Raw genomic sequence first — 12,830 nt, forward strand, 5'->3', positions numbered from 1 at the left:
GCTTTTTCTCACACACGTTTTGCAAAACATCATCAAATAGAATTTCTGTATTCTTGCACAACCTATTCTTATAGAAACTCTTTCTGTCTCTAGTTCATTTTCTGCTTTTTAATTAAATCAACATGAAATAAGGGATTGTCAATGAAATAGGCAATTAGTGTTGGGAATTTTGATAACATGCAGAAATATCCTCTTGTCTGAATGAGTTATCTTTGAACTTCAAATCAATACTACTCACGGATTCTAATGCTTCTCTAAGTGAAATACTGAAAAATCACGTGAATAAAAATTGAAAGTAGGCAAATTAGAAATTACACATTTTAGAATATGAAGAAGAGTAACAATTTTTAAATCTATTATCTCTATTTGTGTTGTGGAATGTAATTAAGGTAATTAATTTTTGAAAAATGTGATACGTCAATTATCCAAACAAAAATTCCAACTTTTTCTCTCCCTTAAAAATAAAAACTCTTCTCCTTTTACATTATTCCTAAACTTTAAAAATTGACAAAATATAAATTCATTTTGATTTATGTTTTCACTCTGATATCTTCTAAGATACTAAGAGGCTAACTGAAAGTGATGAATTCTCCGAAGTGAGTTTATGCATTAAATTCTGTCATAATACACTTGATGAGATGTTTTATTTCTAGGTGGGTGTTCCAGACCATGTAATTCAAATAAGTGGATCCTTTCATGTTTACTTTTTTCCATTTAAAACACAAATCACATGTTCTTACTCAACTCTAAATATATTTTTGCTTTTTTACATTTTGAAAATAACCCCTATAAACTTAGTAAAAAATGAGAATGATAACACAATCAATACCTGGAATATTGTACCCTAGCATCTGCTCCCACATATCAACAAGGCTAGGAAGCCACTGCTGGTATTTCAATGTCAATTTTTAGGGCCCAAACCAATGTAGAAAATAGCAAGTGTTCTTTAAAATGCCTCAAACAGCATCACCAACTTGACAAGTTAAAAATTTCACACAACCATTCTACAGCAGGGTCCCCCACCCTCACCAATCAGATCATCTCCCCATAAATGGATAACTCAGTAGACACACAACTAAGTCATAGTCAGTGAAACTTAATAAAGATATCAGCAGTTGGGGTTTGAATCCATCCATAAAGGGTAAATTCACAAAAGGTAGTTTTCTCAAAAGAAAATTTAAGACAATTGAAAATTGGGGATTAGAATGTAAATACTGTATTTTCCCTACTGTGGTGCAATAGTGCCCCTCCCAACCCCTCCCTCATCCCACTACACAAAGTCACAGTGAAAGGATGAAAGGAAGCAAAAGGGGTAATACAGTACCCATAATAAAGGGCTGAGGGGCGGAACCAGCGCTCCACCCCATCCAAGTTGGAGCAAGATTATCCTATATAAAATAGAAATATATAGTTTGTTATTAGTTAGAAATCTGATATGACAGAACATTTGGTGTTACTTTTTGTATATGCTCTCTGTCTGTTTCCCTATCAATCAAGACTTGAGTTCTTTTGAAAAAGAAGGTATTTAAGATTTCCTAGGTTAGGAAATTCAACACACAGAATTTATTTTACTCAAGTTATTCACGACATCAATTCACTCAGTTCAGTTTTAACAAGTTGAAAAATTTGGACTGGAAATTTGAAATACAATAAATGTTTAAAAGCTGTCAGCCAGAAATGTGCATAAAACATGCAAAACATAAAGTGCAAAGTGATGATAATTTATTTCTTACTTTCTAACTTCTAATCAAGCGTTACACAGCATGCTTTATTTGGTACTGTGGCATTAAAGCACATGCTTTGAAAAAGTGACAAAACAACAAAAATAAAATGAGCCTGATTTATGCTTTGACATAGCTATTGTGATTTTATGCTGCTAGGGAAAAGAATAAAATGAGAGTTTCTAAATATATTCAAAACTCACTTCCCAATTATAATCATCGTTATTATTTCCATCCTCGGTATTATCCATGATTATGTTTTTTACAAAGTCAAAAATTCCAAACACCAGAAACAAACAAAAACTGAATTAATAATCAGGTTATTTTGTCCCTACAATGCCAAATACATGTTGAGATAATCAGCCACTTTAGGGTTGTATATATGCTGTCAGTATGAGGAAAGAACCATATTCATAAATCTGATAATTTAAGTGATTAGTTCATCTTCTATCAGCATGTTAAGGATTTTATGTTTTTAAAACTCCAAGTTTCAGAATTAAACTATCCTTATAATATAAAAACCATTATTGATCAAAATTATGGGATAAAGTTAATTTAATAACTTTAATAATAATGCTGGCCCACAGGACCAGTATTGGTATGGAAATAAAATGTTAAATACAAAAATATCTGGCCATTTGACTCACAGATTTAAGAAACTTCCAAAAGGTCAAATTTGAAACAATATTATAATTATAAATATTTTATATTTTAATTATAAATAATTATAACAGCTTCAAATGCTTAGTGTTCAGATTTCAGAAAACTTTTCAAATGTATTATTTTGATTTAGGAGACATGTTTTCAAGGAGAATATATAAAAATTATATTTTTCTACAAAACCCAAACTGCCATTCTAAAATAAAAGTAGCAGTTTCATTGGAAAACAAACTTAATTTTCACATATCTTGAAGAGAATTTCCAACAACATTTTAGTAAAAATGTAAGGGTCTCTTTGAGGGATAAAATAAGGTTGTATTATATTGTGTTAAATTGTTTCTAGTGAGGAATCATTTTTTATACATGTTAGGGAAATTGCAGAAGTCTTCAGGCTTCATAAGAAAGTCTTATGTTCTTAAAAGTGACATTTAGAATGAAGAAGTCTATCGAAAACCTAGAAAATGAAAATGAAAATCTATAATATAGGTTAGTTTCTATAAATATAACTAAACCTTAAGCAGCAAAAGAGTAATTTTTTTTTTCTGTTGGAATCACACTTAGTTCAGCAACTTTATTTTGGTAAAATAAAATTTAATTTAAAAAGGAAATTTTTTGTGTTATGCATCTTATATATTAATAGCTCATATTTTTTAAAAGGCATGTAAAATAATAAGTCAAAGATGGCAAAATTTTTAACCTATTATGAATCACAGAGAATGGCTTAATATTTCCTTAAAAGGAGTAATATAAAATATTGTGTGATTTTGATCAATAATATTTGTTATGTTTAATTTATGAATCATCTATGGTAATGAGTCAAAATTATATTTTCTGTTTATTATATTATAAAAGTTTAACTTCATCTTCATGAAAGATTGTGTAGATTTATATATAATCTTAAAGTTAGTACTACTCTTTATTTAAATTAAGAAGATTAATACAGTTACAAATTGAGGCTATATTAACATCACTTTTTAAAATGGCTTAAAATTCAGTTCATATTTAGTATCTACCCTGGAATACATTCAAATAATGCAAACTTTGGCATTATACAGACAAAATTTTGACAATTTAATTTTTTCCTTTATGCATATATTTAGGCACATATACGATCCATATTATTTTGAATAAAACACTAAGTACGGTTTAGACCATCACAAATGAGAAGCACATGATGCAGAATTCACTTCAGTTGAAAATTATCATCAACATTACATATAATACTTTAATAGTGCATCTGCTTTTTTGTGTACAGGTTTGTAAGGAAACTCCCAAAATAGATTAGGAAATAAAGTCATTTTCATGAGCACAGCAGATAAATGATATTACATCATTTCAAGGGAGGCCTAAATTCTCTTGCATATCACCTAAAAGTAAATATGCAACAGATAAAAGGATAAAGTAGCAATTTTGCAAGGATTTGCCATTCCTTTTGCATGCAAGAGTTTTCCTTTTTAAAAATTTGATTTAATTTAATTTTGGCTATATATAATACTTTCAGTTCTTTCAATTTCCTTACCCTCATCCCTTCAAATCGTGATAAGGCTCTTAGAGGTCTCAGAGCTCTTAGTGTCCTGAGAGATTTGATGGCACCAAGTTCTGAATAACCCAAGGCATTTGCAGTTAAACTGACCAATGAAACCTGCATGTACACAAAAAGAAATAAAGCAAATAAATAATTAGAATCACTGTCCTATAATTTGTAGTTACTATATAATACAACAATTACAAATTTTGTTTATAACTACTCAGAAGACAAATGATTACATGTTTTCAGCAAATTTTAAGAAATATTTTTAGTTTAATGCAATGAAAGTAGCTTTCATGATATTAATTAAAAGCTAATTGAATAAAACATTAAATGTCACGTGATTTATTAATTGCTCAATTAGAAAAGCGAGATAAAAATTGATTTTAAAAAGGAAGAAATCCAGGGATAAGAAAATGTCACTGATTATCCTTTATTTTATTAAGTTGTTGCTATCTTAAGGCTTTGCCAATGGCTAGTAATAAAATATAAAAATTGCTATTGTATCAGAAAAAGCAAGAAATCTCTATCCTGTGTTGGTATTTTCAACTAATTATAATTGATACTCTCAGAAATTAATGTGCTAATGTGCTAAAATCACATGAATTTTGAGGTTGGCTTTTTGAAGGTGATTTTTTGTTGTCTTGCTAATTGTGTTTTCACTGTCTAAAGTTCATTCCTATGTAAATAACATAACACAAAAATAATTCCTTCATGAAACTTCCTCAAATTTTTATACTAATTTAGAGCTTCTGACATGGTACATGCCCAAAATGGCCACTCAAAAATATTTACTAAATAGATAAATAAACTTTACTTGCATGAAATATGCAATAACTAAGAAATAAAAATTTTTGGTATCTAATTCTCTAAATAAAAATCAAAAAACCAATATCCAGACAAAGTCAGAATTTCTTTGGTTTGAGAATAGCTAGTATTTGATAGTTTCAAACACAGTGGATACTATTTTTACAATATTTTCTATGTTTAAATGTATTAAGTTGGCTTATATTTCATATGTTTTTTACATTACTTGAGATGTGCTGTAATTCCTTTGTCTTTCTTTAGAGCACCACACTGATTCTTAGGAAATAATTAAAATTAGACCTTGAAAAATAAAAGTATTATTATTGCAAAACTACAAAATTCTTCATAGCATTATTTCCTAAAATATTTCAGGAATAGTTATTAAAAATCTACTTGGAATAGTAAATAAAATCATCATTCTTCCACTAAAAAGTTCAGACATATATTTAAGCATAACAGAGAAAAGCAAAGCTCAGGAATTTTCAAAAGAGCTATATTATGTTTAGATTTAAAACCTAGTGTGAAAAATTATGAGGAGTTGAAATATAACTTCTAATACTTGAAATCTCAATATCAGAAATTTTTTTTCTTTTTTAGGGCCACACCCATGGCATATCAGAAATTTTTCTCCTTGTGATATATGAGGCAATTATTCTTTTGAGGTTTCTTTCTTTTTTTTTAAATTGAGGTATAATTTATTTATAATATTATATTAGTTTCACATGTATGACACAGTGGTTCAAAATTTTTATGGATTTAAATATTTAAAGTTATTTATAAAATACTAGCTATATCCCCTGTAATGTATAATATATCCATTTAAAGTTATTATAAAGTTATTTAAGGTTATTATAAAATACTAGCTATGTTCCCTGTGATGTATAATATATCCTGGTAGCTTATTTATTTTATACATAGCCGTTTGTACCTTTTAATCTTCTACCCTTGTCTTGTCCCTTCTTCATTCCCTCTCCCCACTCATAACCACTAGTTTGTTCTCTATATCTGTGAGTCTATTTCATTTTATTGTATTCACTAATTTGCTCTATTTTTTAGATTCCACATATGAAATAACATACTGTATTTGCTTTTTCCTGTTTCACTTACTTCACTAAGCATAATACCCTTCAGGTCATTCTGTGTTGTTGCATATGGCAAAATTCCATTCTTTTTTATGGTAGAGTAGTATTCTATTGTATATACATGTTATATATATATGTATATATATATATATATATATATACACACACACACACATATATATAATCTACATATCTCGTAACTTCTTTTTCCATTCATCTCTTTTTTTTATATAATGATTTTTTTTTCCATTATAGCTGGTTTACAGTGTTCTGTCAATTTTCTACTGTACAGCATGGTGACCCAGTTACACATACCTGTATACATTCTTTTTCCTCACATCTTCAGACTCCATCGTAAGTGACTAGACATAGTTCCCAGTGCTACACAGCAGGATCTCATTGCTAATCCATTCCAAAGGCAGTAGTCCGAGTCTATTAACCCCAAGCTCCCAATCCATCCTACTCCCTCCCCCTCCCCTGGGCAACCACAAGTCTATTCTCCAAGTCCATTATTTTCTTTTCTGTGGAAAGGTTCATTTGTGCCACATATTAGATTCCAGATGTGTGGTATCAAATGGTATTTGTCTTTCTCTTTCTGACTTACTTCACTCAGTATGAGAATCTCTAATTCCATCCATGTTGCTGCAAGTGGCATTATTTCGTTCTTTTTTACGGCTGAGAAGTATTCCATTGTGTATATATAGCACATCTTCCTAATCCAGTCATCTGTCGATGGACATTTAGGTTGTTTCCATGTCTTGGCTATTATGAATAGTGCTGCAATGAACATGCAGGTGCAGGTGTCTTTTTCAAGGAAAGTTTTATCTGGATATATGCCCAAGAATGGGATTGCTGTGTCATATGGTAGTTCTATGTGTAGTTTTCTAAGGTACCTCCATACTGTTCTCCATAGTGGTTGTACCCCATTCATCTCTTGATGGACACTTAGGTTGTTTCCATATCTTGTGTAAATAACACTGCTATGAACATTGGGGTGCATACACCTTTTTGAATTAGTCATTTTCATTTTCTTCATATATATATATATATATATATCTCCTGGGGTGGAATTGCTGGATGATATGATAGTTCTATATTTAGTTTTTTTAAGGAAACTCCCTTAAAAAAGTGGCTGCACCAATTTATATACCCATCAACAGTGTACAAGTGTTCCATTTTCTCTACATCTTTGCCAACATTTGTTATTTGTATTCTTTTTTTTTTAAATGGAGGCACCCATAGCATTTGGAAGTTCCCAAGTCAGAGATTGAATCCAAGCTGCAGCTGTGACCTACCCACTCCACCAGGCCAGGGATTGAACCTGCACCTCCAAAGGGACCAGAGATGCTGCAGTCAGATTCTTAACCCACTGTGCCACAGTGGGAACTCTTATTTGTATTCTTTTTTTTTATGTTTTTTTTTTCTGTCTTTTGTATTTTTAGGGCCATACCTGCAGCATATGGAGGTTCCCAGGCTAGGGGTCTAATCAGAGCTACAGCTGCCAGCCTGCTCCACAGCCACAACACCAGATCTGAGCCATGTCTGTGACCTACACCACAGCTCACAGCAATGCCAGATCCTTAACCCACTGAGCGAGGCCAGGGATCAAACCTGAAACCTCATGGTTCCTAGTCAGATTCGTTTCCACTGCACCACCACAGGAACTCCTGTATTCTTTATCATAGCCATTCTGACAGGTGTGAGGTAATATCTCACTGTGGTTTTGATTTGCACTCCCCTAGTTATTAGCATTTTTGTATTTGCCTATTGGCCACCTGCATTTCCTCTTGGGAAAAAGTTTGCTCATTTTTTAATTGGGTTGTTTGGTTTTTTGATATTGAGTTGTATGAGCTGTTTATATATGCTGGATATTAACCCTTTATCAGTCTTGTGAGGATTTTACAAGTCACTCATTTCATGGTAACATTGTTAAGCTTTTCAAATAGTTCTGGGTTTGCTTTTGTTCAGAATTAAGAAGATACAATATACGCATGATTCTTAGCTCTAGAAATACTTTCCATAAGAAATATGCATGGTTCTGCTGGATTATCTTTGGGGAATAAAACTAATGCCTATGAAGTTTGTGATAATTTGAATACACTTTTCTAAAGCTGAAATTATGCCAAACTTATAAATCATGATGCTGCCTTTAACAAATCTCAAAAGCAGCCACTTGTTTTGGGTAAATGAAGTATTAATTGTTGGGTAAACAAACTCTGTGAAGGTTCTGTTGGTACATTATGGGCTTGCCGCAAATCTAGTTACATTCTAGGGAAGCTCCTGTCACTGCACGATGTAGTTTTTCACTACACCCTCTATATCTTACTTCCTATAATGGAGCTATAATTTATATAGCCTACTCTTTAAACACATCCTTTAAAATTTTTGAGGTCAAAAAGAATTTTTCAAAAAGTTGACAGTAGCTTCCACTATCATCACTTTTCATTGAGTGCCTTCAACCCTGTATGTACTAATATTATCATTTTACAGCATCAAGAGCCAACTAACTTACTCAGTGGCACACAACCAATCAGTGGTGGAGCTGGGATTCAAACCTGAGTCTGTCTAATTCACAATACAAGGAATTTAAGCAATATACCCTATTCCACCACTCTCCCTACAACACTTCTGATATGTTTTTCTCCAGCTTTTTATCCTAGATAACCATCATAAATCCCATTCCTCCAATGCTAAATCAGTACTAAATTAGCTTATTTCTTACATAAACTAAACTATCATTCAGTGAATACTTCCGTGTCTACTGAGTAGCATACCTTGTCAACATAACATAGTGGTCAAAGATTCACTATTTTAGAATGAGAATATAGATAAGACAGACTACCTTGAAGAGGAGACTAAGATAAGGAGGGTACTTACATCAACAATTAAGAAGTCCAGCCAACACCAGGCATTGGTGAAATATGTTTGATAGCCATATGCCACCCATTTTAGAAGCATTTCCAGAATGAAAATGTATGTGAAAACCTTGTCAGCATATTCCAACATTGTCTTGATTGTCTTCCTCTGATCAATATATATATCCTCAAATGCCTATAAAAAGAAGTTGCATACTTTAGCTTTCCGAAACTATTCTATTATTACAACTATTTAAGCTATTTTTCTTGATCACATATATATTTTTTCCTGAATGTGTATATATATATATACATACATATGTATATATATATGTATATGTATGTATATATATGTATTACATTTCATTGGAATAGGAGGGCAGAGGAACAGTAGCTATTGCCGTTTTTTCCTTTCTCTCAAAGATCTTTTAATGAATCAGGAGAAAAGTTATATTCTCCACTGATATAACTGGAAGAAGTAAAAACATAGCTCTAATCAATTAATTTGACTTGTTCAGGAAATAGTTCTTTGATGTCACATCCTAATGCTGCTATGCAGCTTGAAGTTATTTATTTGTTTTGTTTCCTTTCTTTTTTCTTTTTCTTTTTGTCTTTTTAGGGCCACATTCGTGGCATATGGAGGTTCCCAGGCTAGGAATTGAATCAGAGCTGTAGCCACTGGCCTAAGCCAAGCCACAGCAACACCAGATCCAAACCGCGTCTGTGAACTACACCACAACTCATGGCAATGCCGGATCCTTAACCCACTGAGCGAGGCCAGGGATCAAACTTGTGTTACTAGTCAGATTCGTTTCTGCTGAGCCATGACTGGAACGCCTGTTTCATTTCTTTTGCTTTTTCCTGGAGGCTTTTTTTGCCACAGAAAGGAGGTTGAAGAAATAACTATCATCTTTCTTTTTTATTTTTTTTCTATTTTATTTTTTTTATTGCTCAATGAATTTATTACATTTATACTCAACCCTATCTATCCATCTACCTCTATCTAAGGGCTTAAGAAGTCTCTTCGTGTCAGTGTTTTCCTAAAATGCTATCTATATGCTATACTTTATATGTTTGTAAATGATTTTTTCTTTTTTTCTTTTTATGGCTGCACCTGAGGCATATGGAATTTCCCAGGCTAGGAGTCAAAATCAGAGAGGCAGCTGCTGGCCTATGTCACAGCCACAGCAATGTTGGATCTGAGCCACATCTGTGACCTACACTGCAGCTTGAAGCAATGTTGGGTCCTTAACCCACTGAATGAGGCCAGGGAGCAAACCTGCATCTTCATAGACACTATTTTGAGTTCGTAACCTGCTGAGCCACAATGGGAATTCCTGTAATGATTTTCATATAAATACAAATTGATTCTGATGAAGTGAATACCTCTATATAAAAAGAAACCAATTCTTAAATGATCACTTGGGCACAATGCCTAATACGTATTATTACCAATATTCACTCTTTTCTCAGTAGCATTAAGAATAGTGGATACAATTCAAAAGGGGCAGACAAATGGTCCCTAAGAACTAATCAACTGTCCAGAAAGAAATAATACTGTTCTAAACAGAATTCATCAGAACTTAGAAGTTGTATATTCCCAATCACAAGACTTTCATTAACTACACTATAGCTGCCATGCTAATTTTCTTGTTAAAATATGAATAACTGAATATTTGTATTTTTTGATTATAATGAACAAGCAGGAGGGACACATTTTTGAGTTAATAATAAGTAAAAATTGATAAATAGCTTATTATAAATGTGTATATATACAATAAGAGTAAATATAGAATTACCTAGTTACACATAGTCCATAGACCGTCAGATATGGAGTGAAATAATTAAAAATGCAGTGGAGATAGGTAGAAGGATGAGTGGTGAGTATACGGATGGGCAGGTGGACAGATGGATGGATGAATAGATATAGCAGTGTATGCATATTTAAGGAAGGAGTCTTAAATAGAGGTAACAGTTCGGAGGTTATCAAACAGAGGTGATGGCGATGCCATGGAAATGGAAATGAATGTAGAATAAGGGCTCAGGAAAAATAATGCAATGAATAGTAGAACAATGCAACAGGAAGGATTAATAAGTCATCAGTATTAGATGACTCTAAAACTTATTATTGCAGCACTATGCTTACTATTCACTTACCAGAGCACCACTACTAAGGAGGATCATGAAAACAATGAAGGTCTCAAACCAGTTATGTTCAACTATTCGGAAACACGTTCTTCTCAGGTTCCACCATTGTTTTCCTCTCCCTTCTTCCACACTGATTTGACAACACTTGAATCTTTGTACACAGCCTGCAAGGAAATTTTTCAAACAGAAGTAGATAAATATTTCTGTTGCTTTGGTGTGTCCTGGGTTCATCTTCTCATTACTACTGCCATCTCTACTGCTAGGATAAGTCTAAGCCTGAGGTGGTAAGAGCTCATCCATTAGACCTGTGCATTTCTGAAAATTATTCACAGTCTCTTTAAACAATTCCCTGGCTAATGTCTGTTTTTTCTGCCTTAATTGCTATTATCCAAGAAAGAACACTGTAAAGTAAAAATACAGGTAAAGCAGGTATATCATCCTACTGTACTTTGTTGAAACACTCTAGAAAAGGACTTCAAAAGGAAAATGAATAATAAACAGAAAACTTCCTTTTTAAAGAGGATGTAGAGTAATAACAAAGTTCTCTCTCAACAAAGTTAAATTTATTACTGTGTAAGCTCTCTTGTGATGCTCCTAGAAGAACTTATAGAATTTTCAAGGTTAATTTAGACCACTAAAATGTGATTTGCATGGCCCCGCTTTGATTTGGCATTGCCTTGCTACACTGCTTTCACTCACTCTAACATAAGAATTAATTGATAGATATCTGTTATTACCTTTGTAATCACCATAGAGGATACAAAAAAAGGAAAAGGAAAAAAAAAAAAAGGAAAAAGGAAAAAAAAATGCAATATGTGGACTTGCCCCCAAACCTTATATTTTGCTTTTCAAGAAAAGACATAAACACAGGAAACCTGTCCCAAGGCAAAAAAAAAAAAAAAAAATCAGGTATGCTGGAAGAAAAGGCAGAAAGGAAAGGAAAGAGAAGGAAGGGAGGGAGAGAGGAAGGGAAGAAGAAAGCCAGTAAAATTACATGTAGCAGTTCAAAAGAGGAATAGAACCTTCATAAGATAGTATCTGATTAGTTATCAGGTAAATTAAATGAATATATTTGTTTATAGTGTTCAGATAAGAAGTTCTTTTCCATCACAGTCTGGGGAAGGTAGACTTGAGGATTTTGAGTGATGTGCAAAACTTGTACAGGAAAAGAGGGAGAAAATATACACCAGGCCTATGAGGAAGAAAAAACAAATTATGCAAATATATTCATATCCTCAAAACTCAAATTCCTAAGAAAATCAGACCATGGGAAATACTAAGCACAGAGAAAACAAGGTCTTGGACTTATTGTCCACACTCTACCAGGCTCAACTAGATACTGGGCCAGGATCAGGTATCAGACAGTGCTTATTTCCTGCTCCACCTGACAAGAATTGGAAATAATGATTTTTAAAAAATACATTTGAGCATTTGCAACTCATTTTGGCAGTGAGAAAATTATTTTTTTATTTTTTATTTATTTGTCTTTTTGTTCTTTTAGGGCTGCACCCCTGTGGCATATGGAGGTTCCCAGGCTAGGGGTCTAATTGAAGCTGTTGCTGCCAGCCTACGCCACAGCCACAGCAATGCCAGATCCGAGACACTTCTGTGACCTACATCACAGCTCAGAGCAACGCCGGATCCTTAACCCACTGAGCAAGGCCAGGGATCGAACCTGCAATGTCATGGTTCCTAGTCGGATTCGTTTCTGCTGTGCCACGACGGGAACTCCAAGAAAATTATTATTATTATTATTATTATTATTATTATTATTATTATTGTCTTTTTGCCTTTTCTAGGGCCGCACCTGTGGCATATGGAGGTTCCCCAGCTAGGGGTCTAATCAGAGCTGTAGACACCAGCCTACACCACAGCCACAGCAACGTGGGATTCGAGCCTCGTCTGCGGCCTACACCACAGCTCATGGCAACACTGGATCCTTAACCCACTGAGCAAGGCCAGGGATCAAACCTGCAACCTCATGGTTCCTAGTCGGATTCGTTAACCACTGCACCACGATGGGAACTCC

General features: G+C 33.3%; 1 protein-coding gene across 8 annotated transcripts in view; it reads right to left on the bottom strand.

Moving 5' to 3' along the window:
- SCN1A (sodium voltage-gated channel alpha subunit 1) overlaps positions 1 to 12,830 on the bottom strand; it is a 172,496-nt gene that overhangs the window by 17,504 nt on the left and 142,162 nt on the right. For 7 of the 8 annotated variants that reach the window (XM_047772791.1, XM_047772794.1, XM_047772795.1 and 4 more), the window contains 3 exons: positions 10,811 to 10,965; positions 8,676 to 8,849; positions 3,901 to 4,023 (listed from right to left, as the gene is read on the bottom strand). In XM_047772791.1, coding sequence (XP_047628747.1) covers positions 3,901 to 4,023; positions 8,676 to 8,849; positions 10,811 to 10,965 — 452 coding nt within the window. The remainder of the gene's footprint in view (positions 1 to 3,900; positions 4,024 to 8,675; positions 8,850 to 10,810; positions 10,966 to 12,830) is intronic. The other variant, XM_047772797.1, reaches the window with a different exon arrangement.

Source organism: Phacochoerus africanus, chromosome 3 (assembly GCF_016906955.1).
Source record: "Phacochoerus africanus isolate WHEZ1 chromosome 3, ROS_Pafr_v1, whole genome shotgun sequence".
Classification (NCBI taxonomy): domain Eukaryota; kingdom Metazoa; phylum Chordata; class Mammalia; order Artiodactyla; family Suidae; genus Phacochoerus; species Phacochoerus africanus.